At 36.5% G+C, this 26400-nt stretch overlaps 1 protein-coding gene across 2 annotated transcripts in view; it reads left to right on the top strand.

The window, feature by feature from the left end:
* The window catches only part of ARIH1 (ariadne RBR E3 ubiquitin protein ligase 1), a 104595-nt gene that overhangs the window by 58290 nt on the left and 19905 nt on the right, over positions 1–26400 (top strand). For both annotated transcript variants that reach the window (XM_086322661.1, XM_086322662.1), the window contains 5 exons: positions 7778–7922; positions 15140–15232; positions 15738–15793; positions 24076–24142; positions 25435–25541. In XM_086322661.1, the coding sequence (XP_086178787.1) occupies positions 7778–7922; positions 15140–15232; positions 15738–15793; positions 24076–24142; positions 25435–25541 (468 nt within the window). The remainder of the gene's footprint in view (positions 1–7777; positions 7923–15139; positions 15233–15737; positions 15794–24075; positions 24143–25434; positions 25542–26400) is intronic.

Raw genomic sequence — 26400 nt, 5'->3', positions numbered from 1 at the left:
AACTCTGGGAGTTGGTGATGGACAGGGAGGCATGGCGTGCTGCAGTTCATGGGGCTGCAGAGTCGGACACAACTGAGTGACTTAATTGAACTGACTGATGCATAATACAATGCTGTTTTTATTGATTCTAAGATGTAGTTTTTCACACCTTAGATATTTGTCTGAAATCTAAATGCATCTTTCAGTTGATGGCACCTTACAGTCCAACAAGATTGATAATTTGACTTATGTGAAAAATTTCCCATTTCACTTTCTGGTAAGATCATTAATTTTGGTGCCAAAGCATTTTATTAAATACGGTAAAAAGAAATCTACATTTTAAAACATCGTAGTAAACCTGTAAACATAAACAGACAATCATAAGAGCAATAAGATACAAGAAGGATTATTTACAAAAAGTGAAACTATGTGTGTATATATATAATGTATGTAGAGGGAAAAATAGAAATTGAAAGTATATATTCTTCCAGAGGATAGCTGATTTCCCAGTACTAAAAGTGAAAGTGATGTTAGGATGATCCCTCAGTAGATGAAAGAAAATAAGTGCTAATCTAGAATACTATTTAGAATACTATAATCATGGAAATGTGTTCAGAAACGGTGCTATCCTTTAAAATTAATATTAAAGTGGCTCTGTGTTGTACCTAGCATTTGTATTTTTTAAGCCAACATTTCAGATTCTATCCATGTTTATTAAAGTTTCAAATATTCATAAATGCTATTTAAGCAACTATTAGAATGTTAAGGGAAAATAATTGTAGACAGCTGCCTAATTTGTGCTAAAACATGTATAAATACATGTAAAGTGCATGTATAAGAATAGTAATAAGCTAAGCTTTCATCTTAAGTCTCAAGATGATGAGCTAGATATGTCCAATAGAAAAAGAACAAAATAAATTCAGAGAGAATATGTACAAGAAGAAATACTGGGGGAGACTTTAATGAAATGGAAAAGAAACATACAGTAAAAGGGATCAAGAAGACAAAAGATGAGATTAGTCAAGAAAAGAAAGCACAAATAACCAATATCAGTAATGAATGTCCCTTTGAATCCTAAGATACTTAAAAAAAAGATACTGTTAATAACTAGGTTGAAATTTTACATGAAATGGATAAATTCTTAGGAATTTGCTTTTACAAAAATTTACGTAAGAAAGATAAAACTCTTATGGGGTTATAACTGTGAAGTGAAACTTTGAATAAAGTCCAAGTCCAGATTGGATACACTGGGAACTTGGACCAACATTTAATGAGACAGAAATTCTAACCTTATAATACATAACTTTATATTCTTTTAGAAAACAGAAAAAGAGTTTGCTCCCCCTTCTTGAAGCTATCACAACGTTGATACTAAAGCTCAAAGGAAAATTACACGTCAGTTTCTATCATATACATAGTTGCCAAGGGAAACAAAAACCCCAAATATTTGCAAATTGAATCCTGCAGTACATAAAAAGAATTAATAATCCAGCAGTACATAAAAAGAATTAATAATCCAGCATGGCCAAGATTTATCCCAGAAATGCTAGGTTGGTTTAACTTGAAACAGTTAAATATGGTCACTGGAACAAATAAATGAGAATAATATTTCAGTAGATGCAGAGGAGCAGTTGCTGAAAATTACCAATTATTCATGATTTTAAAAAAGAAACACCATTAGCAAAGTAGGCACAAAAGGAAACTTAATCTAAAAATCTATAAAAGCATCTGTAGGAGATATAGTTCATGATGAAATGTTGAAAATATTTCCCTTTTATATGGAGTTCAAGACATGGGTGTCTGTTATCTTTGCTCATATTCAACATATACTGAAGGAGATCCTAGCCAGTAGTATACCAATAATAATAAAGTATAATGGTTGTAAGGCAGATACTAGACAGTTAATCACTGATATGAATGGTATATATTGTAAATCCAAAGGAATCTACAGAAAAGTTGTTAAATGATTTTAGAATTATAAAAATTTATTTTTCAATTAGCAGCAATACAATTGCATATCTTTGACCCAATAATTCCACTCCCAGGTATACAGAGAAAAATAAGTATGTCTAAATTGAAGGTTATATATAAGTGTGTTCATAGCATTGTTACCCATACGAGCACAAGCTACAAACAACTCAGGTGTCTATAGGTAGGTAACTGTGGTATATTTATATAATTCAGGAATGAAAAGTAAAATAGTGCAACAACTGACTACATAGATGAATCTTAAAAACATATTTAGTGAAAGGAAAACAAATGCAACAGAATACCTGGCCTCAATATGGTTCTGTTTATATGAAATTCAAAAACAGGCAAAAATAAGTTACATTGTTTGAGGGTAGATATTTAGGTGGTAAAATGGAGTAGTGATTATCTCTTGGGGGGAGAGCTTGTTACTGAAAAAGAGGTGTTTGGAGGGTTTGTAAAGTACTAGCAGTGTTCTAGCTCCTGATCTGAGTTGTATGATTCCCCCACCGCCCCCCACCCCTATCGCCTTATTCCCTGAATTCTTATCAAATTTACTGTGATAAGTGGCTTTTAAGAAAAGCTCATAACGACAAAATTATTGACATGGCAAACAATGATGCCAGTCATTTGGAATTCAAGAAGACATACTAGCCAGCTATATATATACTTCTATAACCAGACTTAGTTTTTAAGCTGTAATTGTTCCTGCCTTGAAATTTAATTCATATTACTTGGTATATTTCTCATATTCAAGGAAAATGAAAAATTAAGATCTAAATATTTTGGAGAGTTGACTGATTAAGTGCCAGTTTGCTTAGCTATATTTCTGAAAACATACTGAATGACTTCCCTGGTGGTCCAGTGGCTAAGAATCCCCGCTTCCAGTGCAGGAGGGCACAGGTTTGATGCCTGGTTGGGGAACTCAGATCCCACACACCACACACATAAATCTCTACTGAAGACCCTCTCATGTTGCTCTTCTAACTTATTTTGCTGCACTGCACAGCTTGCAGAATCCTACTTTCCCAACCAGGAATCTAATGATGCTCCAGCATTGAGAGCATGATGTCCTAACCCCTAGACCATCAGGGAATCCCCAGCCCTTCTAACAATCTTTATCTAGAAAAATCTAGGCCTTGTGAGAGATGGAGTGGGGATACTGTAATCATCATGCCCTTGCCCCACTGAAGAAAATCTGGACTGAAGGAAAAGAGCAATACTGCCATTCTGTTTTTCTTTTCATCAATATGATTTTGTCAAAAGGATAGTTAGATTTTGTAGGAAAGGAAGATAGTATTGTTTTATGATAATCTTTGCACCTGTGTACTGGAGTCAGTGAAGCAGAGAGAAATATGTGTGTTAACTCATTAAGCAAGGTACTTGAACTAAATTGCCTTACACTGAATTAGTCTCTCTTCATCTTGGTCTGTTTTGACCAGCAAGGATGTACGTAAAAGCCAGCAAACTGAAGGAACATTCAAATATGTAGTGACCCAGGTATACAAAGTCTGAGAAGTTAAGAATCCACATATATTCTTGAGCGTGAAAGTGAAGTCGCTCAGTCATGTCCGACTCTTTGCAACCCCATGAACTGTAGCCTACCAGGCATCTCAGTCCATGGGATTTTCCAGGCAAGAGTACTGGAGTGGGTTGTCATTTCCTCTCCAGGGGATCTTCCCGACCCAGGGATCGAACCCAAGTCTCCTGCATTGTAGGCAGACGCTTTACTCTCTAGTAGTCCTTATAAAACTGTCATAATTAGTAGGTTGAAAAAAAGCTTCTTTGTTCTTTTTAAGAAGATTAAAGTAAGCAATAGACTTTGAGATAAGAGATCAAAGATAAACTGATGAAATAACAGAACAAGATAAAAGGAAGCTGACAGAACTAAGGGGGGAAAAAAAGGGACAAGCAGTAATCTTGCAGAAGTTACCTCGTTATTGACCATAGACATAGTAATATGTCTTTTGTTACCTGAACGTTACTGACGGGAGACCTTTCAGGTATTCACTTGGATAACAACTTGCGGGCCACAGGTGTTTCTGCAAAAATCCCCTGGTCAATAATGTATTGAAAGCATGTTGGCAATAGCCAGAAATAGAGCAGGTACTATGGAAAATGAAGACATGTAAGAGAAGAAAAGGACAAAGAAGGAATTAGTAGATGGTAGGCAAGGAAGACAGATGAACAAAGATTGGGTGTAAATCCAGCAGATCTTAATAGCTAAAAGCTCTTGAAATAATTATTACCTGAATTGGCATTTTGAAAGAGAAAGTTAAATGCTAAGATCAACCCTATAGAACTATACTTCAAGAATGAAGAAACCTTGAATATATGTCAGTTGAAAATGATTTGAATTATAAAATGAGAATTATTTTTACTAAAGACTTCAGTAACAACAGGTACCAGAAGAAATGGAGGTTGTCATGAGTAGTAGTGTGGCTAAAATGAGCATTTGAATACAATTAAACATTTTAGGGACTTCCCTGGTGGTTCAGTGGTTAAGAATCCAGCTTGTAACGCAGGGGACATGGATTTGATCCCTGGTCACATGCCACAGAGAACTAAGCCCTTGAGCTGCAACTACTGACCTCTTGCACCGCGGTGAAAGATCCTGCATGACACAACAAAAGATCCACGTGCCAAAACTAAGGCCTGAGGGAGGCCGATAAATTTTTTAAAACACAACATTTTAATTATGTCTAAGTAATTAGGGCTGTCAGGCTTAGGAAATAGAAAGCAGTTTTTACTATTCTTGAAAGAAAAGCTATACAATGTGAAAACAATGTAATTAGTGGAAAAATTATGTAAAATGGTAATCAACTGGGAAGAGTTCCGGGAAGTTCCAACCTAGAGTTAAGTGTAGGGTATTATATAAGGACAGTCAATGTATTATATACAATTGGCAAAATTGGTTTAAATACCCATTTTAAGGTATGTTCTATAACAATAAATTAGACTTCAGTATCTTTCCAAATAACCATAGCAAAGTCTTCGGTGGACAGAGCATGTGATGAATAAAAATAAAAACAAATTTTAAAGTGTTACATTTCTGTAAAATGGAACTTAAATGAACAAAATTTCTTGGCCTGCCTGCTATGACCAGCAATATGAGTTGATTTTTCAGTTCTCCATTCTGTTTACCTGGGCTGTATTTGAAGGTTATTTGCCTTCTAGAATGGACTGAAAACTATAAACTATAATATATTGCTATCTTTAAGAAATATTCCTAAATAAAGAAATTCAGATTTATTATTATCTCTTTGTTCTCTAAAAAGAAATTGAACTCTTACAGATAATAGGGCTGCTACAGTAATAAAATAGTCCTCATGGGGTTTACATTCTAGTAGGAAAAACATAAAATAGTGATTACAGGAATGGCAATCCACTCCAGTATTCTTGCCTGGAGAATTCCATCGACAGAGGAGCCTGGTGAGCTATATAGCTCACAGAGTCACAAAGAGTTGGACACAACTAAGCTACTTTCACTTTATCTTTCACAGGAAAAACATAAACAGTGATTACAGGGTTAGTAATATGATTTGTTACACAGGAGTACAAAATACTGTGAGGATGTAATACAAGGGAGCCTTACCTAATATGAAGAGGAGGAACTGTCAAAGAAGATTTGTTTAAGGAGATGAGGTTTAAATTGATACCTTTAAGGTAGAAGGAAGTATTTCAGTAGTTGAAACACCCTTCAGTAGTGGCTAGCCATTTGGCTTAAAATTAAATGGAACCCCTGCTTTCTTCTTACTGCACGAAAATAATTTCCACGTAAATCAACAGTTTTAATGGAAACAGTTTAAAGGAAAGGCCTAAATCATGAATAAACTTCTATAGTCTTTGCATATAGAGATAATTTTTAAGAAGTTTATGAAATCCATAAATCACAACAGTGTTGCATGGTAAATTCGCCCACAGAAAAATTAAAAGTGGCAGTTAAACACCATTAAACAATATTTAGAGGCAAGTTGGAAACTGGGAAGAAAGCAGTCCATAAAACAAAGGATTACTCTTCATTTACTCGCTGAACTCATAAACTAATAGCAGTATCTTCACGAAAAATATATTCAGTTTCACTAATAAAGAAATACAAGTCTAGATATATTCCCCCCATCAGATGGGGCAGTATTTTAATCTAGGATTGTCTGTATGTGGAACATCTCTAAATATCTTTCAGTATAAGGTTGGTTAAGTATATTATAGTATATACCTACAGAGAAATATTATGCAACAGTGAAAATAATGTAACCCCATACTCATGGACAAAGGTGGTGTTACATATTGTTTAGTGAAGAAAGCAGGTAATAAGCCTGGAATATGAGATGATATCAGATGTGCACGTCTCTTTGTATTTGCATAGAATGCTACCTAGACTGTTCACCGAAGTATTAGTTGTTAATTTTCAAGTTTTTGATAACTGGAGTTTGTGTTTTCTTGTGTCCACAAATTTTTTTTTTTTAATTAAAAAACAAGGGGTTAATTGGAATACTTATTCATATTTAGTGTTTTCTTCATATGTTTCAACTTTTCAGATAAAACTTATATCTTAGGTGTTTTCAAAGATAACTTGTGAAGAAAAACATTTGATTTTTCTGCTCTATATATTTTGATTAGCTGAATCATCAGAGACAACTTCATATGCGTTCCCCTTTTATATTAATAATATGTTGACATTTTGATTGATGACATGACCATTTCATTGAAACATAATTGTAGTCAAAGCATTTATAAAAGGATATTTATTTGTCTTTAGAGAGTGGTGGTGGTTCTCATGAGTGATGTTCTGGAGATGCAGTAAATGCTTTGATACAATGCCTGAAGAAGACTTTCATGAAAACTATTGGGAACTCTTTTGAGTATCGATAATTTTTTAACTGGAGAACCTCTTGTTTATATATAAAGAACATTGAAGTTATTTAAGCCTGTACTTAAGTTAAAAAGTAAATTGATCAGATTCCATGTTAACATTTTTGCTGATTAAATTGAAAGTTTTTTCTTTAATCTGTTGCTTTTCCATTTAGAATATTAAGATATTTCAGGAGACCAAAGACCATGTCTTACTGGATTAATGGGAAACATTGTGCTAAGTATTTACCCGTATCTTCTGTCAAGAAGTTTACAGTTTAGTCGTAACTCTCTAGCTAGTACTTGCCATACTATGCTGTTGATATCTTAGTGAACTACTTCTGTAAATATAGATACATACTTTATATGAAAAAATGAATATATAGATTATTTGATATAAAAACTTTTAAAGATATACTTTTTTGTTTCCTCCTTCTTCCCCTACCCTAATAAATTAAAAATTATTTTCAAAGAATATTTAGAAAGCAAGTCTTTTGTAGAAAGAGACACATGTAGTAGTTTAATTTTTAAATGAGTTGTGGGATAAAGTATGCTTTGTAGGTAGTTTACTCACTAATGTATTTAAACTGGTAGAACTAAAATTATTAATAAAATTAATTCATTGGTGTAAAATATAGCCTAGCCTATTAAAACACACTTTTCATAAGGTACCGTTAGAGATAATACAACTTTTATCCATAGATTTTAGTTGTAGTTCTGTTAATATACTAATATCTTAACTTCTCAGGATAAAAACAAAGTAAAAAATGTTAAAAGAGCAAAAATTTGATCTGCTTACCTGTACATATACTTCTGTTTGCTACAGTTTGTAGCCATACAACACATTTTCTCTGAGCAAGAAGGAATATGGTCTTGGTTTAATTCACTTCTTTGCTTTTCCCTATAGAAAATCAGGTTTTTGAGAGCTCTAACAGTGTGCTGTTGCAGGGCTCTCATCCTTTCTGTTTAAATAATGCAGGTACTTTGATGGAAACCTGGAGAAGCTCTTTGCTGAGTGTCATGTAATTAATCCAAGTAAAAAGTCTCGAACACGCCAGATGAATACAAGGTCATCAGCACAGGATATGCCTTGTCAGATCTGCTACTTGAACTACCCTAACTCGGTGAGTATCTGGTAGTTTAAGGCCAGCACTGCTGACTCTACTTCAGAGGATAAATTGACATTTCGTTATTTCAACAAAGGCAGTTCTGGGAGTCTGGGATTGTAGCAAAGCAGTAACCTATCCATATATTAAGAATAAAGAAGAGTAAGAGCTTGTCTCTCAGCCCTTCCCCATCCTCATTTGCTTTTTAAAGCTGCAACTTGTCCAAGTTGTCACTATACACCTGAATCTTTTTGCTTTACCTCTATGGGAGAATTGTGTTAATAGGTAGGCAGCAAATAGAATTATTTTTATCCAAATTAAAGTAGATTTAAAACTTAAGTTTTTAGAATATCCAAAACACTTAACAAAATGTCTTTAATGCTATTTCACTAGGGAGCTTTCAGGACTCTTCTTAACAAAAGATTTTCACACATACAGAGCCAATCCAACAGCTATTCTTTAGTACGTGTATCCCTCCTAAAACCTATTGTATTTAGAGGATTTACTTTGACTTATCTAGTGAAGAAATGTTATGCTTAAATAAACACAATCTTCTTCTTGTGAAAGCACTTTATTAGTAACCATAGGAAAATTACATTTATGGCCAAAAAAATGTATTTAATTACTCAGAATTCACCTCTTAAGATGTTTAAAGATATCTAAGGCTAATTTAATTTTACAACAATTATAACCATCTTGTTTATATTCTCTATTGTAATAGTTAAGCAGGTTTTTATAGTAATTAGTATATACCAGAACTTTGTCACCAGTATTATATATTTTAACATATTGAAGGTTTTTTGTTATTAATCTTAGAATTTGACATGTGTACCTTTAAACGTTCTCATTTGAAGGAAATTAATTTGTTTGCACATACAAGCACTTAGAAGAGTATTAAAAGAAAGTTAATTAATATGCTCTTAGAGAACTGGAAAATCAGAGTTAAAATAATTTAGTAGGAGCATTTCCCTGGTGGTCCAGTGCTTAAGACTCCTCATTCCCAGTGCAGGGGGCACAGGTTTGATCCCTGGTCAGGGAACTAAGTTTCTATATGCCACATGGTGTGGCCTAAAAAATAAATCAACTGATTAAAATTTTCAGTCAAAAAAATTTAGTAGCTAAAATACTAAATTGAATTTCCAGATTCTTAAGTCATTCTTATTTTATTTTCGAATTAAAAAAATTTTTTTTGGCCTTGCCATGCGGCGTGCAGGATCTTAGTTTCCCGACCAGGGATCAAATCCTTGTCCCCTACAGTGGAAACATGGTATTTTAACGTCTGGAGTGCCAGGGGAAGTACCCCATATTCTCAGTCACAGCTGTAACACTAGCTTCTTGGCTTTGGGTAATAAATGATTTAATCTGGCTGAGTCTCATTTTTTTTTAACCTTTCAAATAAATTGAATAAGATATTGTTTCAGATCTCTGTCAGCCTGAAACTATATTCATTTCCCTTTACTTAAATCACAGTCCTAACTTAAGTATTTAAAAAACTGCTATTAAAAATACATTAGTTTTGTGTTTTGACCATTTTATTATCTTTCTTTAACAGTTTCTCTTTGCCAGTTGACATTTGTATAGTGTATGTAAATGGTTCTATGAGGTAATACTAAGACTCAAAAAGTTTGTTCCGGATTATGTATGGTTTCTTATTCCTTGGCATTTCCCTTCCTGCTCTCTTACAGCCAGCTCCTCTTTAGTATAAACCTTAAATATAAGTACTGAAGCTAGCTGCTCACAAATAACCGCTATAACTTTCTCAATGCCCTTGAACAAATTAGAATTGAAAATCATAAGTAGATATTTGCAGTGTGGATTGTGCTATACTTAATAACTGATAGTGGAGGAAACAGCCTTCATTTATTCAGCAGACTCGACACTATTCTAAATGTTAGAAACAGTGGAGAATAAAGGCATAATTTACAGGTTAACTGGGCAAATAAGTAAAATGACATAGAAAAAATGGTAAGAGCTTTGGTAGGGCATGGTACTGAGGCATGGTACTGAGGGAACACATTGGAGAGACACCTAATCCAGTTTTGGATCAGGGAGACTTCCCACTGACATTGACATTTGAATTAACCTCTGAAGTTGTGGTAGGTAGGGCAACAGGGGGTATAGCAATACAGAAACCAAAGGAAGAAAATGCAATACCAAGAGTGGTAAACAGTGCTAGAGCTTCAGAGAGAGTAATTGAAAGGTTGAGTTTGGAATTAGCAACAAGAAGTTGACTGATGATCCTGAAAAGTAATTTTAAGTATTATGGTAAGATGGGAAACCAAACTACATGAGCTAAAGAGTCATGGACTTGAAGGTGGGAAAGGAAGTGGAGGCAATAAACATAAATTAGTCTTTCAAAGGAAGTTTGGCTATGTAAGTGACAGGACAAGAAAGTAAACAGCAGCATTGGTTGGAAAGTAAGTTAAAAGTGTTATGGAAACTGTACCAGGTGTTAGGAAAAAGTAAGCACAGTGAAACTAGGACTTCTTTTCTCACAGTTCTTGGGCTAATAAAGGATAATTTTAACCTTTTCAATTTTGCAAGTGAATGTCACCTGAGATTCTTTATTCAGGCTTTATTAATTGGATGAATGCTTTCTTTACTTACATTATTTACCTGACTCCCATGTATCAATTTCCACTATTCTTCAAACACTGATAACTTGTGTTTTATTATTGTTTATCTTCAATACCTTTATCCTTCTAGAAAGCAACTTTGCTTTATATAGTGCCACATGAAAACAGGTTTTTAAGTAAATGTTTCTGACAGTTTAGTTTATAAAATTGATACTTTGGGGCTATTTTGGGTGGTCTCTTCTTTAAAAACAATTTCCTGAGATTTTGGAACACTCTTTTTCAGTTCAGAGATTCCTCCTCTGTCCCCCTACCCCCTTGTGTTGTGTCCAGTTCAGGAATTTCTTAGCCTTGGCAACAGTTACTTTATATAATAATATTATTTTCAATCAAAGCTTAAGATTTAGCTCTATTAGAAAATATAGCTTGAGCTATCATCTTTTTTATGAAGTAAATCATTTTATACTTTCTAAGAATAAGGTATAGATAAAAGCAAAATTGAAGACTGTGAGAGTTGCCACCCTCTTTTTGCTTTACCTTTGGACATGTATGTGTGATTTATTTTTCTAATTTATGTTGTTTAGTCTTGTTACCTGTTTAATTTAAAAAGTTATTGGAAAGGGGGAAAAAAAAACAACTTTGTTTTTTGTCTTTTTATGTTATCTTAAAAGAGCCCTGGTGTAAAAGTCCCCCAAAGTAGACGTGTTACCTATAGAGATCACTGCGTAACCATTGTGACCTTTAAGCTATCAGTCTTTGTAAAAAAGAGGAAAGCACATGAGGGTGTGTTTGTGTTTTTAGGTTATGAATAAAACATTTTAGAATTACTGATACGATTTTATTATATTTGTAGAATGCCCCCTCAAATATCAAAAATCAAATACTCTCCTTTAGTAATCTGACAATAGGTTAGTGCCAGATCTCCTTCACTGTTGTGAGTAGTAGTAAGAATAGATTCTTTTTATTTCTCAGATCTTTTGTTTTTGGATTAGAATATTGATTTCCCAAATATCTATCTTCACTTATTTTGTGACTCAGGTAGAATCATTGTCACTCTCTAAATAGTAACATTTTAACCTTGATATTTTCCATATTATTTGGTCTGTAAAACCAGTATTAGGACTCTGAACTTTTTCTTTCCCAGTTACTTTCCAAGTATATTTTACATAGTTAGTATGCTATAATATTGTATCTTATTTGCATTTATAGCTCATAAGCAACATCAGAAATTTTGTAAGCATATTTCAAATAACAGCTAATTAGAAAATGTTGTAGAATTTAAAATGCCACTTTAATAAGAGCCACAAAATGAATAAAAGAGCTAAGAATAAACTTGGCAAGAAATATGAAAGACCTATATGAAGGAAAGGGGAGATAAATAAATGACAAGTATTTGGAAAGATAGAATATTAATAAAATGAAGCAAAGAGTAGATTGATGAGGGTAGAGAGAAGCTAGTCTTACCAAATTCAGAAATAGGCAGTGCAGTAAAGCAGAATAGAGTTGAGTATTGTTTAGTTGCTCAGTCGTGTCCGACTCTTTGCCACTCCATGGACTGTAGCCTGCCAAGCTCCTCTGTCCATGGGATTTCCCAGGCAAGAACTGGAGTGGTTTACCATTTCTTTCTCCAGGGAATCTTCGTGACCCAGGGATCAAACTTGGATCTCTTGAATTGGCAGGCGGATTCTTTATCAGTGAGCCACCAGAGAAGCCAGAGTCGAGTATATTTGTGGAGAATTTAATACACAACAGAGAGGGTATTTCCTTTAAGGAGGATTATTTAATAAATGGTATTGGAACAACTCTGTAACCATCTGGAAACTTAGATTTCTGCCTTACTCCTTATATCAAAATTAATTTAGGACTCTTCTGATGGTCCAGTAGTTAAGAATCTGCCTGCCAGTTTAGGGGACACGGATTTGATCCCTGGTCTGGTAAGATTCCACATGCCACAGGGAACTGGCATAGGCGGCTAAGCCTATGAACTGTAACTACTGGAGCTCTCGCACCCTAGAACCTGTGTTCCAAACAAGAGAAGCCACTGCGTTGAAAAGTCTGTGTACTGCAACTAAAGAGTAGCCCTGTCTTGCTGCAACTAGAGATGCCTGTGCTCAGCGACAAAGACCCAGTGCAGCTCCCCCCCCAAAAAAACACAACTTTTTTTTTCCAGGTTTAAAAATTTATTTGCACATATTGAAACAAAATAATCTTTTAACTAGTTTTTCCTTTGTATGTCTTGCTTTCGTTTTTATTTTTTTTATTGAAGGATGATTGTTCTACGGAATTTTGTTGTTTTCTGTCAAACCTCAACGTGAATCAGCCACAGATATACATATATCCCCTTGCATTTGAATCTCCCTCCCATCTCCTGCCCCATCTCCCCCCTCTAGATTGATACAGAGCCCCTGTTTGAGTTTCCTGAGCCTTACAGCAGATTCCTGTTAGCTCTGTTTTACATGTGGTAATATAAGTTTCCATGTTACTCTTGCCATACATCTCTCCCTCTCCTCCCCTCTCCCCATGTCCATAAGTCTGTCACAACTTTTTTCAACTTAAGAAGAAACTAATTTAGAGGCCATGGATTCTAAAGCTGATACATTTTGCTGTATATGAATGAAGAGCTTCTGCACAGCAGCAAAATGTATTGAAACTGGGAGAAAATATTTTCCATACTTATAAACAGTCAATTTTCTAAATAAGTAAAAACAAAAAAAACAGTAAAACATTTAGAAAAAATGCCCAGAGGAAAATTTGGCAAAAAAGGTGAAGAAAATACACAGAAAAAGAAATATACAGCCTTAAATCTTGTTTCAAATTTTTAAGCTTCACTCAAAAGGAGAAATTAAAATCAAAACTCTTGGTAGTTAGTTCATTTTCACCTGTTACTGGCAAAAATCAAGGAGTTTAAGTGTTTGGGCATGGGTGTGAGAAGGTTTTCTTCAGTAGTGTAAATTGCAACAACCTCTTTGCAATAATCAAAATGTATACTGTTAGAATTTCACTTGTACAAATTTTTCCTGATATACATTCATTTGATCACACAGATAATAAAAAGAAAACCAAGATACAGAAGAAGGTTTGTGGTACTTCTACCATATATTGGAAATAGTGATTACTTCTGGGTAGAGAAGTAGAGGACAAGGTAGAGAAAGATGGAGATAAGACTTTTTTTTTTTAACATAAACTCATATTGTTAAATAATTGTCTTTAACTATAGCCTATATTATATTAATTTAAAAAGAATTAGGTGGTAAATATAGTAAAATATTTTTAAAGTAAACTATGATAACCATGTTTGTCTTTTGAAGTGTAGTCTTCTACACTCTTAATATTACTTAAAGTACCTGCTTTTAATATCCCATTATAGAATATAATAAGGTTCATTTAACCAGCCATCAAATTGAAAGTATTTCAAATCATATAAGTAGTATAACATTAGGCCAAAATGTTACTATTATTATTCTTACTATTAAAGTATTACTACTATTCTGAAGAAGTATTTTGGTTTCCATAAGGTTTTATTTTCTAGGTTAGGTATATTCCATTGCAGCTCCGAGAACTGTGGTATCTGTGTGACATTTTAGAAATAACACCATTGGGAGCTCCCTGGTAGTCCAGTGGTTAAGACTTGGTGCTTTCATTGCTGTGGGGCTGCGTTCACTTCCTGGTCGGGGAACTAAGATCCTGCAAACCAAGCAAGCAGTATGGCCAAAAAATAATAATAAAGTAGCAGCTTTATTGAGATGTAATTCACATACCATACAACTTACTTATTTAAAATGGTCTTAAGCATAGTCACAGAGTTGTGTAGCCATCACCACAATTCATTTTCAAACATTTTAATAATCCCCCAAGGACCTTGTGTAGTCACTTCCCATTCCTCTCAAGCTTGTTAGCCTTAGGCAACCACAATCTACAAGTGAAAGCAAACAACATGTGGTATTTGGTGACTGGTTTATTTTACTAGCATGTTTGCAAGGTTTGTCCACATTATAGTGCGTGCTTTACTGCTTTGATGGCTGAGTAATTTTCTGTTACATGGATATTCCACATTTTGCTTATTTATCAGTTGATGGACATTGGATTTGTTTCCAGTTTGGAATTATTGTGGCTAATGCTGCTGTGAACATTTGTGTACAAGTTTTTATGTGGGTACATACCTAGCAGTGGAGTTGCTGAATCATTTGGTAATAACTTTTAATTTCTTGAGAAACTGCCAATGTTTTCCAAAATTCCTGTACGTTCCCACTAGCAGTGTTTGAGGGTTCTGATTTCTCCATATCCTTGTCAGCACTTTTATTGTGTCTTTTTGATTATAACTGTCCTAGTGGGTGTGAAGTGGTGTTTCATTGTGACTTTGATTTACCTTTCCTGATGATTAAGGATATTGAGCATCTTTTCATTTGCTTATTGGTACAAACTTGTGTGCCTTTCCTAAAAATTATAAATATCTAATGTAGAATCATCTCTCGTTGTTTTCTGCTCAGTGAATGTGTGTATAGATTTTGCCCCATAGAAATTCGTTTTAGGAGCCCATTTAGTCCTGTCAAATTGGACATTTTAGCCACTATGAGAAACATGATCTGATTGATTCTTATTGAGTCACTATAGTGATTCTTCTGATAATTTCTTTTGAAAGTCCATATATTATTTTTGTTGCAGTATTTCACTGGCCTTGAATGTGGACATAAGTTTTGTATGCAGTGCTGGAGTGAATATTTAACTACCAAAATAATGGAAGAAGGCATGGGACAGGTAAAGATGCCACTTTGTTCTTGAGATTTTGTTGAATTTCTTTTAAGTGTTTAGACTGTTACACAAATATAAACAGGTAAAGCATTCTGGGTTGTGAATTACATTTGGCTCTTTTTTCTAGGTTAAAACAACTAAAAGATAATTGAGATTTTTTTTTTCCTATTTACAATGTGATATTCCAGTTAAAAATCCAGTGCAGGTAATGTTTTCTTAGCAGGCATTAACATTTGTATTTATCCAGGCTAAACTTGTTGAGAATTTTTGTTGTGTATCTCTTGCCTTTGCCAATTAAGTTTAATATTGAAAAACCAGTTGTTTGGGTTAGCAATTTTAGTTGCTTTATAGTGACAGATACTCACATACAGGTTTCTTTTAAAAGAAAGGAAATGATTAGGGTCCTATAAATGTTAAGGTATCCTCAGAACCTAGCAAATTCCTGGCAGTGGTAAACATTTAGTAAATATTTGTTGAATGAAGACGTAGTTTAAATTTCAATCTTTTCCAGACTATTTCGTGTCCTGCTCATGGTTGTGATATCTTAGTGGATGACAACACAGTTATGTAAGTACTTTTGATAGATTCTGCATGTTGAATATATATTAGTTGATTAAGCCAAATTAATTTTTGCTCAACACCACACTGGAGGTGAACATTTAAAGTCTGGAGAGACATTCTAACGTACATTCCTTTGTAGTACACAAGCCTGTTTGTAGCCTGGTTAAATGCCCAGTCAGTATTTTGTTAAGTTGGCAATGCGTGATAGCTAGATTTCAGCGAACTTTGCAGTTGGAGGATAGGTTATGTCAGTGTATCAGTTGATCTTCTGAGAAGCAGAGCCAGGACATAGTTAGAACGTGCTTTATTACGGATAGCGTCTATGTAGGATAAATAGGAATAGGAGGAGTGGACAGACATGATACAGTTCTGACACCTGTTGAGAAAGAAGGAAGAAGAATTCAGTAGGAAATGACTAAGACTGTGTGCAGCTGTGAGAGAGTCTCTGTCAGCCCTATCGGGAACCCCAGTCCATAGATTTCCCACAGAGGATGCTTCAGGCAGCAGAAATGGCCAGGCCCCGGCACCAGTGTCACGCTTAGTCTCTCACTGGGAGCTAAGCAGGGCGGGTGTGGCCTCATCTGGAACACTGCTACGAATCTCAAAGGCACTGCAGCTGGAGGCTGTTGGCTGACTACTGGCCTTGTGAAAGGTTCCCTTTTGAAGGAGAGAAAGAAACTTGAAGAAAGAGGTATAATTAGCTCCTGTACATGGGATAAAATCCGGAGTCGCTTAATTCCTGAGTCAGTGCTGTTTTTATAACCTCAGGCAGCCTAATTGATTTTAGTCTAGGAAGATAAATAGACCGAGGGCCTGAATGATCCACAGACAAATTTTATAATTAGTCCTGGATAATTGCCCGTATAGAAAGGTATGTCTGCATTTAAGCACTGGGATTTGAGAGTAATAAGAGTGAAAGCAGCCATGGGTTTTAGTGAGCAAATTCTTAACCTAATGAAGCCATAAATTGACTTAACCAGCACAGTTTATAAAGCCACTGATTCCACTTTATTAATCCCAACCTACTTTGGTTTACTAAAATACCTTTACTCTTGTCAGCTTGTCTTTCAGTAAATCTTATTTCCATTAACCATGTATGGTCTTAAAGTACCACCATCTTTCCAGTTGTCTTTATCTTGTCCTCTGATACTTTTAATTCTTTGTATTCTTTCATCAGTACAGGTCACTGTATCTTTTCATTTCTTCCACAAACATTTACTGGGAGCCTGTTTTATTAGCACATAAACACAGGAGAACAAATTAAGATACGTTTCCTTTCCCCAAGAGGTTCCTAATAATAAATACATAGTTTACATTTGATGTATGCATGTTTGCCACATCCTTTCAGTTGTGTCTGACTTTTTATGACCCTATGGACTGTACCCCTCCAGGCTCTTCTGTCCATAGGGTTTCCCAGGCAAGAATACTGGAATAGGTTGCCATCCCCTTCTCCAGGGGATCTTCCCAACCCGGGAATTGAACCCCTGTCTGTTGTGTCTCCTGCATTAGCAGGCAGGTTCTTTACCACCACTGCCACCTGAGAAGCCCATTTTATGTGTAAATGTATGTATAAAGTACAGTTACAGGGAAACACATTACCTAAAGAATTAGGGCATCTTAGGGAGAGATACCAAGGATTAAAAATTTTGTGTGGAGAGTAATAGTCCATGAACTTCTCTTTTATGTATTCTGTCATGGCTAAAGCACAAAGTAGCAGATTACTAGAGATGAGGATGAAAAGAGTTTGACAGTTTGAGTTTTGTCATAAAAGGTTATTAGGACTGATGAGATTTGCATTTTCTCATCAAATGCAAAGGAGGATAGTGTAGAGTGGGGAGGCATTTGGGCAGTGAGATGTGGTTAGAAGATTATTGTTTATCATGCCTGGTTAAATAAATAAATGTAAATCAACATTAGATATTCTGACATTAATCATCTTTCTATGTTTGTTATTTGGCTGCGCCTTAGTTGTGGCACGTGGGATCTTGGTTGCGTGATGCGGGATCTTTCGCTGTGGCACTTGGACTCCCTACTTGTGTGTGGCACAGGCTTAGTTGCTCCATGGCATGTGAGATCTTAGTTCCCTTGCCAGGGATCGTCCCCTGTGTTGAAGGCTGATTCTTAACCGCTGGACCACCAGGGAAGCCCCTTAATTATTTTTTCATTTTTAAAAAAATATTTATTTAGTTATTTGGCTGTGCTGGGTCTTAGTTGCAGCACGTGGGGTCTAGTTCCCTAACCAGGGATCAAACCTATGTCACCTCCATTGGAAACACGGGGTCTTAGCCACTGGACCACTGGGGACGTCCCATTGGTTTTTAAATGATGTAAACTTCTCATAACATAACATTCACCTTTTTAACTGAAGTACGCAGTTCTGTGGCTTTTTGAATACTTATGTGATGTTGTGTAACCATCACCACTATCTAATTCCAGAACATTTTCATCAGCCCCAAAAGAAATCCCATATCCACTAAACAGTTACTCTTGACTCCCTCCTTTCCCTAGACTCTGACAACTACTCACCTTTGCTGTCTGCATGGATTTGCTTAATCTGGACATTTCATTTAAATGGAGTCATACAGTGTATGACCTTTTGTGAATGGCTTCCTTCACTTAACATAATGTGTTCAAAGTTCATTCATGTTGCAGCATGTATAAGGACATCATTCCTTTTTATGGCTAACTAATGTTCCATTATACGGATATTCCATATTTTATTTCTCCATGAGTTCTTGGACATTTGAGTTATTTTTGCTTTTTGTAGAAATCTTTGTTACTATTTGAATATTTGTGTGCAAGGTTTATATTGAACACCTGTTTTTAATTCTCTTGAATGTATATACCTTGGAGTGGAATTAATTGTTGAGTCATATGGTAATTTTGTGTTTGGCTTTTTGAGGAACAGCCTTGTGCACTAATTACTTTTATCCCTCAGTTTCAACATGTGCAAAATCTGAAGGTTTACTCATTTGAAAAGTACTTACTAAATACTTTCCACAGGCCAGGCAGTGTATTGGACATAAGAGATCCTTTCATGGAGCTTATTGTTTGGTTGAGAATAGGGAATTAGGGAGGCAGATATTAAAGAATGATTATATGATAGCTGGCTGATGAAAATTATGACACATTCTGTAAAGAAGTGTATAATTTGCCATGAAAACTGAAGGGGAGTGGTCTACATCTAGACTGGTATGAATTGTAGGAAGGGCCTCCTTGAGTGAGTAACAGTACATCTTAACTGAGTGAAATAATAATGATGGTGATGAATTCAGCTTCATCTAATATTTATTGAGTGCTTACTATTTGCCAGGCACTATGCTAGTCTCCCAGCTCTATTTCTGCTATCCATTTTATAGATTAGTAAACTGAAAAATGGGCTTCCCAGGTAGCTCAGGGGTAAGAGTCCACCTGTCAAGCAGGAGATTTGGATTCGATCCCTGGGTTGGGAAGATCCTCTGGAGAAGAAAATGGCAGCCCACTCCAGTATTCTTGCCTGGATAATCCCATGGTCAGAGGAGCCTGGCAGGCTATAGTCCATGGGGTATCAAAGGGTTGGACATGACTTAGCGACTAAAATAACAACAAAATTGAAGAGTGGAAGTCAAAGGACATATCCTCACTTCGTAAGTTGAGAAGCCAGTATTCTAACGTAGGCTGTCCCACTTCAGAGCCCCACTAGGATAATCTTTTGTTTGCTTTCCAAGGAAGGTAGCCCCAAGCAGAAGCCTTTGAGGAAGGGTGTGCTATGCTTCAGTTCAGTTCAGTTCAGTTTCTCAGTCGTGTCCGACTCTTTGCGACCCTGTGAATCACAGCATGCCAGGCCTCCCTGTCCATCACCAACTCCCGGAGTTCAAACTCATGTCCATCGAGTCGGTGATGCCATCCAGCCATCTGATCCTCTGTAGTCCCCTTCTCCTCCTGCCCCCAATCCCTCCCAGCATCAGAGTCTTTTCCAATGAGTCAACTCTTTGCATGAGGTGGTCAAAGTATTGGAGTTTCAGCTTCAGCATCAGTCCTTCCAATGAACACCCAGGACTGATCTCCTTTAGGATGGACTGGTTGGATCTCCTTGCAGTCCAAGGGACTCTCAAGAGTCTTCTCCAACACCACAGTTCAAAGGCATCAATTCTTTGGCACTCAGCTTTCTTCACAGTCCAACTCTTACATCCATACATGACCACTGGAAAAACCATAACCTTGATTAGATGGACCTTTGTTGGCAAAGTAATGTCTCTGCTTTTGAATATGTTGTCTAGGTTGGTCATAACTTTCCTTCCAAGGAGTAAGCGTCTTTTAATTTCATGGCTGCAGTCACCATATACAGTGATTTTGGAGCCCCAAAAAATAAAGTCTGATACTGTTTCTACTGTTTTCCCATCTATTTGCCATGAAGTGTTGGGACCAGATGCCATGATCTTCGTTTTCTGAATTTTGAGTTTTGAGCCAACTTTTTCACTCTCCTCTTTCACTTTCATCAAGAGGCTTTTTAGTTCCTCTTCACTTTCTGCCATAAGGGTGGTGTCATCTGCATATCTGAGGTTATTGATATTTCTCCCAGCAATCTTGATTCCAGCTTGTGCTTCTTCCAGCCCAGCGTTTCTCATGATGTACTCTGCATATAAGTTAAATAAGCAGGGTGACAATATACAGCCTTGACGTACTCCTTTTCCTATTTGGAACCAGTCTGTGTTCCATGTCCTGTTCTAACTGTTGCTTCCTGACCTGCATACAGATTTCTCAAGAGGCAGATCAGATGGTCTGGTATTCCCATCTCGTGAAGAATTTTCCACAGTTAATTGTAATCCACACAGTCAAAGGGTTTGGCATAGTCAATAAAGCAGAAATAAATGTTTTTCTGGAACTCTCTTGCTTATTCCATGATCCAGCGGATGTTGGCAATTTGATCTCTGGTTCCTCTGCCTTTTCTAAAACCGGCTTGAACATCTGGACGTTCACGGTTCACGTATTGCTGAAGCCTGGCTTGGAGAATTTTGAGCATTACTTTACTAGCGTGTGAGATGAGTGCAATTGTGCGGTAGTTTGAGCATTCTTTGGCATTGCCTTTCTTTGGGATTGGAATGAAAATGAAAACTGACCTTTTCCAGTCCTGTGGCCACTGCTGAGTTTTCCAAATTTGCTGGCATATGAGTGCAGCACTTTCACAGCATCATCTTTCAGGATTTGAAATAGCTCAACTGGAATTCCATCACCTCCACTAGCTTTGTTCGTAGTGATGCTTTCTAAGGCCCACTTGACTTCACATTCCAGGTTGTCTGGCTCTAGGTGAGTGATCACACCATCATGATTATTGGTCGTGAAGATCTTTTTTGTACAGTTCTTCTGTGTTCTTGCCACCTCTTCTTAATATCTTCTGCTTCTGTTAGGTCCATACCATTTCTGTCCTTTATCAAGCCCATCTTTGCATGAAATATTCCCTTGGTATCTCTGATTTTCTTGAAGAGATCTCTAGTCTTTCCCATTCTGTTGTTTTCCTCTACTTCTTTGCATTGATTGCTGAGGAAGGCTTTCTTATCTCTCCTTGCTATTCTTTGAAACTCTGCATTCAGATGCTCATATCTTTCCCTTTCTCCTTTGCTTTTTGCTTCTCTTCTTTTAACAGCTATTTGTAAGACCTCCCCAGACAGCTATTTTGCTTTTTTGCATTTCTTTTCCATGGGGATGGTCTTGATCCCTGTCTCCTGTACAATGTCATGAACCTCCGCCCAAAGTTCATCAGGCACTCTATCGGATCTAGTCCCTTAAATCTATTTCTCACTTCCACTGTATAATCATAAGGGATTTGATTTGGGTCATACCTGAATGGTCTAGTGGTTTTCTCCACTTTCTTCAATTTAAGTCTGAATTTGGCAATAAGGAGCTCATGATCTGAGCCACAGTGAGCTCCCAGTCTTGTTTTTGCTGACTGTATAGAGCTTCTCCATCTTTGGCTGCAAAGAATATAATCAACCTGATTTCGGTGTTGACCATCTGGTGATGTCCAGGTGTAGAGTCTTCTCGTGTGTTGTTGGAAGAGGGTGTTTATTATGACCAGTGTGTTCTCTTGGCAAAACTCTATTAGCCTTTGCCTTGCTTCATTCCGTATTCCAATTTGCCTGTTACTCCAGGTGTTTCTTGACTTCCTGCTTTTGCATTCCAGTCCCCGATAATGAAAAGGACATCTTTTTTGTGTGTTAGTTCTAAAAGGTCTTGTCGGTCTTCATAGAACCGTTCAATTTCAGCTTCAGCGTTACTGGTTGGGGCATAGGCTTGGATTACTGTGATATTGAATGGTTTGCCTTGGATACAAAGAGAGATCAATCTTTCGTTTTTGAGACTGTATCCAAGTACTGCATTTCGGACTCTTTTGCTGACCATGATGGCTACTCCATTTCTTCTAAGGGATTCCTGCCCACAGTAATAGATATAATGGTCATCTGAGTTAAATTCACCCATTCCAGTCCATTTTAGTTCACCGATTCCTAGAATGTCAACGTTCACTCTTGCCATCTCCTTTTGACCACTTCCCATTTACCTTGATTCATGGACCTGACATTCCAGGTTCCTATGCAATATTCCTCTTTACAGCATCGGACCTTGCTTCTCTCACCAGTCACATCCACAGCTGTGTATTGTTTTTGCTTTGGCTCCATCCCTTCATTCTTTCTGGAGTTATTTCTCCACTGATCTCCAGTAGCATATTGGGCACCTGCCGACCTGGGGAGTTCCCCTTTCAGTATCCTATCATTTTGCCTTTTCATACTGTTCATGGGGTTCTCAAGGCAAGAATGCTGAAGTGGCTTGCCATTCCCTTCTCCAGTGGACCACATTCTGTCAGACCTCTCCGCCATGACCCGCCCGTCTTGGGTGGCCCTTCACCGCATGGCTTAGTTTCATTGAGTTAGACAAAAAGCTGTGGTCTGTGTGATCAGATTGGCTAGTTTTCTGTGATTATTCTTTCGGTGTGTCTGCCCTCTGATCCCCTCTCGCAACACCTGCTGTCTTACTTGGGTTTCTCTTACCTTGGACGTGGGGTATCTCTTCACAGCTGCTCCAGCAAAGCGCAGCCACTGCTCCTTACCTTGGACGAGGGGTCTCTCCTCACGGCTGCCCCTCCTGACCTTGGACATGGAGTAGCTCCTCTCGGCCCTCCTGTGCCTGCGCAGCCGCCGCTCCTTGGACATGGGGTTGCTCTTCTCTGACGCCTCCCCTGACCTCCGGTGTGCTGTGCTTAGTTGTTGCTATGTCTGTCTCTTTGCAATACCCTGGACTGTAGCCAGCCAGGCTCCTCTGTCCATGGGGATTCTCCAGACAAGAATACTGAAGTGGGTTGCCATGGCCTTCTCCATGGGATCTTCCCAACCCAGGGATCAAACTGAGGTCTCTGGCATTGCAGGCAGTTTCTTTACTGTCTCAGTCACCAGGGAGGCCCTGAGGAAGGGTGGTGCTTACTATTTTGAAAGAATACAGATGCGAGAGGAGTACACTGAGGAGTGCACAGGACTGGGTGGGGATCTTTTGTAAGGGCAGTGTGATAAGAGAAGTGAGTGGTATAAGAAACTCAAGATGATATTGGACTTTACATTTTTTTTGGTACTGTTCTTAATAGCTTCTTTGGTGGTTACTTTCTTTGCTTTAATACCGTTTTCCTATAATACCCACAGGCATGTTTAACTAGTGAAAATTAAACTTGAAGGTTCTTCACTTTCATGAGTTCCTGTGAGTTTAAGAAATTCTTGTGACTTACAGTATTCTAGGTGAATAAGGAATGCCAGATTGCAATTAGTAAGCATTTCTAATAAATTACCAGAAGATTTCAGAAGAAGAAGGCTATCAGAATTATATGTGGCAAAACCTATATCCATCTCTGAACATTCCTGTCAAGATTGTTTTATTTCACACACTGATTTTAGGGGAGGAGATCTTAGGAAAGGTGGCCAAGAATTGCTGTCTTAAGGCAAGATATGAGAGTCAGAAGACTCTGAAAGGGGCCCAAATTTGGCGATAGTTGGTAAGTCATTAGACTACAACACAAATACCAGTTGGGTAAAAATGGAATATTTAGAGTATAAGAACCAGGGGGAAACATCTACCAAAATAAAATTATAGAAACTTTGAGATTATTGTTTTGATTCCTAGAGTTATATATGTTGACAGTTTATATATATATTTTAGTACTTTCAATTTAAGGCAGTTTCATACCAGAGCATTGAAATTTTATTTTATGAATGTGGAAAATACCCTTAGCTGAAAACCTCCTAATAAACTATTTTTATTCTCACTTTCAGGCGCCTGATCACAGATTCAAAAGTTAAATTAAAGTATCAGCATTTAATAACAAATAGCTTTGTAGAGGTAAGTGATTCTCATAAGTTTTCATTCTTTAAATAAAAGAAATTCTGCTTATTAATAGAAGTACTCAGTTTGTCTTACATAAGAAACACCTTTATGATAACTTCAGTTACTATCTTTTTATGAAGCATACCAAAATACCTTTATTCTCAAAAGAATCTGACAAATCAATAAATAGATGTCTTTTCATAGGTCTTAAGCTTTGATAAAATTATTTTTATAGTCTTTATCCTTAGCAGAGAACTGTAGCTGATTCTTAGTGATGTCATGTTTCATCACGTTTGATACATTAGCCCTGCTATATCTCTACTTGTTTTACCTTCCTTGCATTACGAGTAAACTTGGTTAAAAATGAATTGTTTAGTGGTTTTTGTATGTTGTATCAAGTATGGCTTAACAGAAAAGAAATTGTCAAAGCACGGCGAGTCTGCTTTTTGTAAATAAAGGTTTATTTGAACACGCCCATGTGGTCTGTGACTGCTTTTGTGCTGCAGTGGCAGAGTTGAGTAGTTGCTAAAGAATGGCCCATGAAGCCAAATATATCTACTATCGGGCTCCATTTGAAAGAAGTTTGCCAGCCCCTGTGTAAGAGCATGAGTGTAACTTGGTATTTCACTTCTAGAAAGTAATATTAATTTTTATTAGCAGTTAAACTGAAGGTCTTCTAGAAATAGCAGTTGTAAAGAATTACACATTTTTAAAAATGGTCAATAAACTTGAATTCTCATGGAGTGTTCCTTGAGCAATGTTTTGTCCCATAATAAAAATATATCAAAAGTTATATTTCTTTTGAAGAACTAAAATGCAACCATTGCTGTGGCTTAGGAACTGGTTTTTGTTTTTAGAAGAACTTTTTATGGCCAAAGAGAGGAATTCCATGTGTATTCTTTAGCTTGTTTCATATAGCATATGAACTCCTTCCCTGAGTAGAAGCATTACCTTATTTTTTTGCATCTTATAAAATTGCCCTGAAATAGAACCATACACAAATTGATGTGTGTTAATGATCACATAATGGTGATTATTTATTTTAAAGTTTCCCAGTGGGATTTTGAAGATAGAACAAGAGATAGTTTATAATTCCAGGTATTCAAGTGATCTATAATCTTAGAAAAACAGTACATCCAGAAGCATTGCTGTAAAAGACTATTGATAGCAGGGTTTTAAATGCTTGTGACACCATCCGCACTTTATGATAGTGAGGAAGTAGTATACATAATTGCATGGTGTGCTGGGAAATCTTGCATCATGATTTAATTTGCTGTCATTTTTTAATTTTCTAACTTGTATTTCAGTGCAATCGACTGTTAAAGTGGTGTCCTGCCCCAGACTGCCACCACGTTGTTAAAGTTCAGTATCCTGATGCTAAACCTGTTCGCTGCAAATGTGGGCGCCAGTTTTGGTAAGCAGGTGATTTCCTGAATTGGAGTAGTACACATAGCTTTTCTATTTATTTTTGGTAGTGAAATAGAAAATTTTCTTTACCTCAGGTAGGTTGGTAACTGATTTTAAATAGCATATATTTCTTTAAAATAAAACTTAGCTTAAAAAGTCTCATATCTTAAGATAATTTTCCTCTTTCTATGTTGCTGTAAGTTTTGGATTTATTTTCTTATGGGAAAAAAAAGTGCAGTTATAATCACTTTTCCTTGTATCCTCCATTGGCACATGTATAGGAGCAAACCTAAAGATCTGGGACAAGAACTTAGTTCTCGTTTCTGATTAACAGCTTATTTTGTCACATTGTTTTTTGTTTCCTTATGGCTCATGATTTGTATTCAGATTATCTCTTAGGAAATACAGAGTTAGGAGTTTTTAATTTCCTTTGTTCTGATGAGTTTAATCTTGGTCCTAAAAATATGTAGATAAATTTGGAAAGCTAAAACTTGGTTGATTAGATGTTGATTAAATCTTTTAGTTGTTGATTAAATCTTTTTTAACTAAGAGTTTTCTCTGGGGCTTCTGGCCCCAGCTTTCTTGGTAACCTGGATTCTTGAAGTACCATAGCCTTTGAATTCTAGGTTCAACTTAGCAGGGAATTTCCATTACCACACATTAGAGACCATTCCTTTATGGATCTTTTAGAAATGAGAAGCTGTTAAAGCCAAGGGGCTCTATAGGTAGCAAATACACATTTTATTGGTTTTCCATATCATTCTTTTTTTGTTGTTTGTTTCTGTTTTGGTCATGGGTATGCATTTTGTGGGATCGTAGTTCCCTGACCAGGGTTTGAACCCAGGCCCTTGGCAGTGAGAGGATGG

Source organism: Bos grunniens, chromosome 10 (genome assembly GCF_055505025.1).
Source record: "Bos grunniens cultivar Pamir isolate PY7600 chromosome 10, Bosgru_T2T1.0, whole genome shotgun sequence".
In the NCBI taxonomy this organism is placed as follows: Eukaryota; Metazoa; Chordata; class Mammalia; order Artiodactyla; family Bovidae; genus Bos; species Bos grunniens.
The sequence above is the reverse complement of the archived record's forward strand: the minus strand, read 5'-3'. Positions and strand labels throughout refer to the sequence as shown.